The 3,769-nt window shown below is 45.6% G+C and overlaps 2 protein-coding genes across 2 annotated transcripts in view; both read right to left on the bottom strand.

Annotated features, from left to right (window-relative positions):
* Positions 1–594: 594 nt before the first annotated feature.
* LOC103360114 (POU domain, class 6, transcription factor 2-like) lies at positions 595–1,416 on the bottom strand. Its single transcript, XM_008285774.1, has 3 exons — positions 1,392–1,416; positions 1,125–1,309; positions 595–973 (listed from the first exon to the last, which is right to left on the bottom strand). Exons 1-3 carry the CDS (start codon positions 1,414–1,416, stop codon positions 791–793), a joined length of 393 nt encoding a protein of 130 aa, XP_008283996.1. The 3' UTR covers positions 595–790.
* A 247-nt stretch (positions 1,417–1,663) lies between these two features.
* LOC103360113 (uncharacterized) overlaps positions 1,664–3,769 on the bottom strand; it is a 28,578-nt gene continuing 26,472 nt past the window's right edge. Inside the window, exon 15 of the mRNA XM_008285773.1 lies at positions 1,664–3,554. Within this exon, the coding sequence (XP_008283995.1) occupies positions 2,208–3,554 (1,347 nt within the window). The 3' untranslated portion in view covers positions 1,664–2,207. The remainder of the gene's footprint in view (positions 3,555–3,769) is intronic.

Here is a 3,769-nt window from a genome sequence, read left to right as displayed (position 1 = left end):
GGCACTGAAGGAAGACACCCCCCACCGCCTACACTTCCTCCCCCAACACAACCCCCACACCCATTCCCACACCCAACAGAGGTCAACGACGACGATCGACATTTCATGCTGAGCTTCGTGCCTGCACTGAAGAGGCTCAGCATTTTTGTGTTTCTCGGAAAGAGGAACTTTGGAAAGACTTTGGTCGCCTGCCATGGCAGGACAATGTTGTGTTCAGTTCAAATGTGGTGAAGAACTAGTCTGACCAAATAAGAAGAAATGACACAAACAATTATTACTCACAGTCTGTGTGAAATGTCCTTGTGATACCTTAAAGACTCACTGTGTGCACTAAATCGTTTCCATGTGGTCTAATAAAGATTTGAATGTTTTACCACTTGACAAAATAAATTTATTGTGTTTAATAAAAAGTTTTTCAAGTTTAAACAGACATAAATGCTACAGTTACTATCTGTAGACATTAAAGACTTTGCTTCTTTCTTCCTTAAAGACCTATGACCTTTATTATTTGTAGAAATTATGACATAAAACCTTTTGGTTTGTGATCTTTGACAGTCACTTAAAACTTCTGTTTTCATAGAAAGACCCCCTGAAAATCAAACCATCCTCTATTCATAATTCAGAGGTGTAAAGGAGACAAGAAATAAGTCAATATATACAACTCTTTATCCGCAACAATATCCACGGGTACACAGTACTCTGTCCAGCAATTACAGTCGTACAGAAAAAGCAAAGTATAAAATCCTGAAGTACAACTCCTTCGTACACGGTACAAAATCTTGAACTACAACTACTCGGCCTTGCAGTCTTCATCTATGACCACTGGGGCCTCCGGTGTAGAGAGAGGCTGGTCACTGGGCCCCATATTGGATGTCTGCCTAAATCCATGAGAGCTGAGCATCTTTATAAAGCTGTATGTCCAGGGAGGCAGGCTGCTACCGTCCGCTGACTGTGGGTATGGAGGCTGGGATGTCTGAAACACAAAGCAATATCAAATATGACATGAGGCAAAAATTGATTTCACATGACGCACTTAATCTTGTTTTAACATCTTCTATCTGACAGGCAGTAAACAATATTTGTGACCTACAATCTGATTGAAAGTAAACAACATTTGTAATTACCTGGGGACTATCTGTTGCTGGTGGGCAGTGACGGCTGGGAGGGATCGGCACATCCTGTTGCTGCCACTGCTGGTGCTGCTGCCACTGCCAAGCTGGTCTCTGGCGTGGAGGGATGTGTGAGGGCTGCTGCTGCTGCTGCTGCTGCGGGGGGATGAACTCGACATCAGGCGTCCGGGCAGAANGATCTTTTAAAATGCTCTTTCACAAACCTCTGAGGCACCTCATTCATCAATAAAACTCACAATGAAACGTGGACGTCAAACCTACCGCGTGTGCCCGTGTCTTGATTCATTTCCCATTTATTGCAGAAACGTGGCGCTGCAACTCCGTGGAAGAGCTCCTGCTCCCTGTGCAGACATGAAGACCTCATTCTGAGCCAACATGATTCGTAGCTACAGGTGATTACACGCTAATAAAAGTCTAATTACAAATGCTGGATTGCGTTTCTGCTTAATAGATGCCTCTAAATCCTACACAGCGGCTCTTTGAATCACAATTCTAATTATGTAGCTTCATAGAGAATCATTTAGGAGCAGAAGTGTTTTTTATCTAGCAATAATGTTTTTAATAAAACACATGAATTGAATGTAATAGTTGTACTAATAGTGTTCAAAGCAAATATTCCAAAAGCTATTTGCAATTAGCTTAGCTTACAGGATTGATTTCTTACTTTATATTGAACATCTTTGACTTTGTCCAACTTGTAACGTCTCCACTGACCCTATTTATAGTGAAGTTATCGCAGACGAGCTTCACAATGATTCTGAGCAAACGTCGACTTGTTTTTCCTGCGAATAAATTCAGACGCACGAACGTAACAGCAGCCGCGCTCAGCGTTCTGTTTCCACAACATCAGTTAACAAGATTAAAGGTATCTGAAGATCAAACGCCGTGGCGTTAAACAGAGGAAGACGATTACATTCAGACACGCTGTCCCATGTTCTGTTTCTCAGGAACAGTTTTAATGTATCTGCTAAAAGATGTCACAGCGGTTCTATAAAGTCCTCCGATCTTCAGGGACCCCTTTTGTTTTCACAACTGATCTCAACAAATGAATCCATCAGCTCCGCCTGTATAAAGACTTCACACCAGCGCGCTCTTCTTTTGTCTTCCTCCACGTTTCCCTGAGCTCCTACCACTGCTTCGGCTGCTGCACCTCCGTTTCTTTGTTTCTTCTCCTGGGTCGAAATCAGAGTCGACGCTATTCTTTGCTTTTCTTTTTGAGCTTCTGGTGTTCTTCCTCGCCGTCTCCGCCTCCTCGTCTTCCGCGGAGCCAAAGGGTAAGTCGCTGTCTGATTGCACATCCTCGCTTTCCTCGTCGCTGGAACCTGTTTTCTTTAATTTCTGAACCTTTGATTTTGACGTTTTAGTGTTTGAAGTGTGGCTTCTCGCTTCCCCTGCCAGATCCAAGTCACCTTCTGCGTTTCTCTTAGGCCTTCCTACAGGCCTTCCTGTGCTCCTCCTTTTATTTTTTGGCTTACATGCTCCTTTTTTCTGCGCCTCCTCTTCTGCTTCTTGTTCTCCCTCTACATTGTCAGAGTCTGTGTCTCTCTTATTCCCATTGTCTTCTGCGTCACTGCTGTGGTTCGCCCTTTCATCCACCTTACCCTTCCTCCGCTCGCGTCCGGAGCTCGACGTGTGGTACCGCCGGATGTGACTCTTCAAGCTCACGTTGTGGTTGAAGGACTTGTCGCAGTGCTGACACTGGTAAGGCCTCTCCCCCGTGTGCAGCCGCATGTGCGACTTCAGGTGGCTCGACTGGCTGAATCCACGCTGGCACACCGAGCACTTGTACGGCTTGAGTCCTGTGTGCACGACGGAGTGCCTCTGAAGATGATGCACATCCTTAAATTCAATCGCGCAAACTCCACATTTGAACACCGTCGGGGCTCTGTGGCTCGCCAGGTGGGCTCTGCGTTTCTTATTGGTGGAAAACGTCGCTGGACAGTCCGGACATTTATATGGGTCTCTTCTATCCTGGTGGGTCTGCTCGTGTTTGAGCTTGTCCACCCGGGTTTTGAAGGTAACGTAGCAGAATTTGCAAGGATGCTCGTAGGTTTCATCGTGAATTTTGCCGTGCTTCTCCAGAGACAACTCGGTCGTGCACCTTTTGCCACAGACGTTGCAGGAGTAGGGCTTTATTTTGTGCTCACACGTGTGAGACTTCACAATATTGAAAAAACTCCCACACTCGGTGCAGAGCTCGTTAATTTTCAGGCCACTCACGGAATCGAAGTTCTCGTCTTCGGTTTCATCCTCAGAGTCTCTCATGAGCTCCTCGTCGGGTGCAAAATCCTCCTCTGGATTCCACTCCGCGTCGGAAGCCTCCTCACGTTCGTCGTCCTCCTCATCTGAAGGGTCGCTTTCTTCATCAGGAAAAGAAACGTCGGACAATACCGCGCCACCGGGGTCGTCGTCTGTCGGCACCTCCTGCATCAAAATATGAGTGTGAGCAGAATGTTTCTAAGGTTACACAGCTCTGAATATTAAAGTCAAATTACTGAAAAATGAGAGTGCAAGCAGAGGACACAGGATCATTTATAGTTCTGAGAGGGGACAGAGAGGCAAGCCTCAATTTGAGAGAAAATTCATCTTTTTCTGAGTCATAACTCACTTTCTGAGGAAATCCTGTCCATAAGAAACTA

This window comes from Stegastes partitus, unplaced genomic scaffold (genome assembly GCF_000690725.1).
Source record: "Stegastes partitus isolate 25-593 unplaced genomic scaffold, Stegastes_partitus-1.0.2 Scaffold415, whole genome shotgun sequence".
NCBI lineage: Eukaryota > Metazoa > Chordata > Actinopteri > Pomacentridae > Stegastes > Stegastes partitus.
Note: the sequence above shows the minus strand (reverse complement) of the source record. Positions and strands in the feature narration are given on the sequence as shown.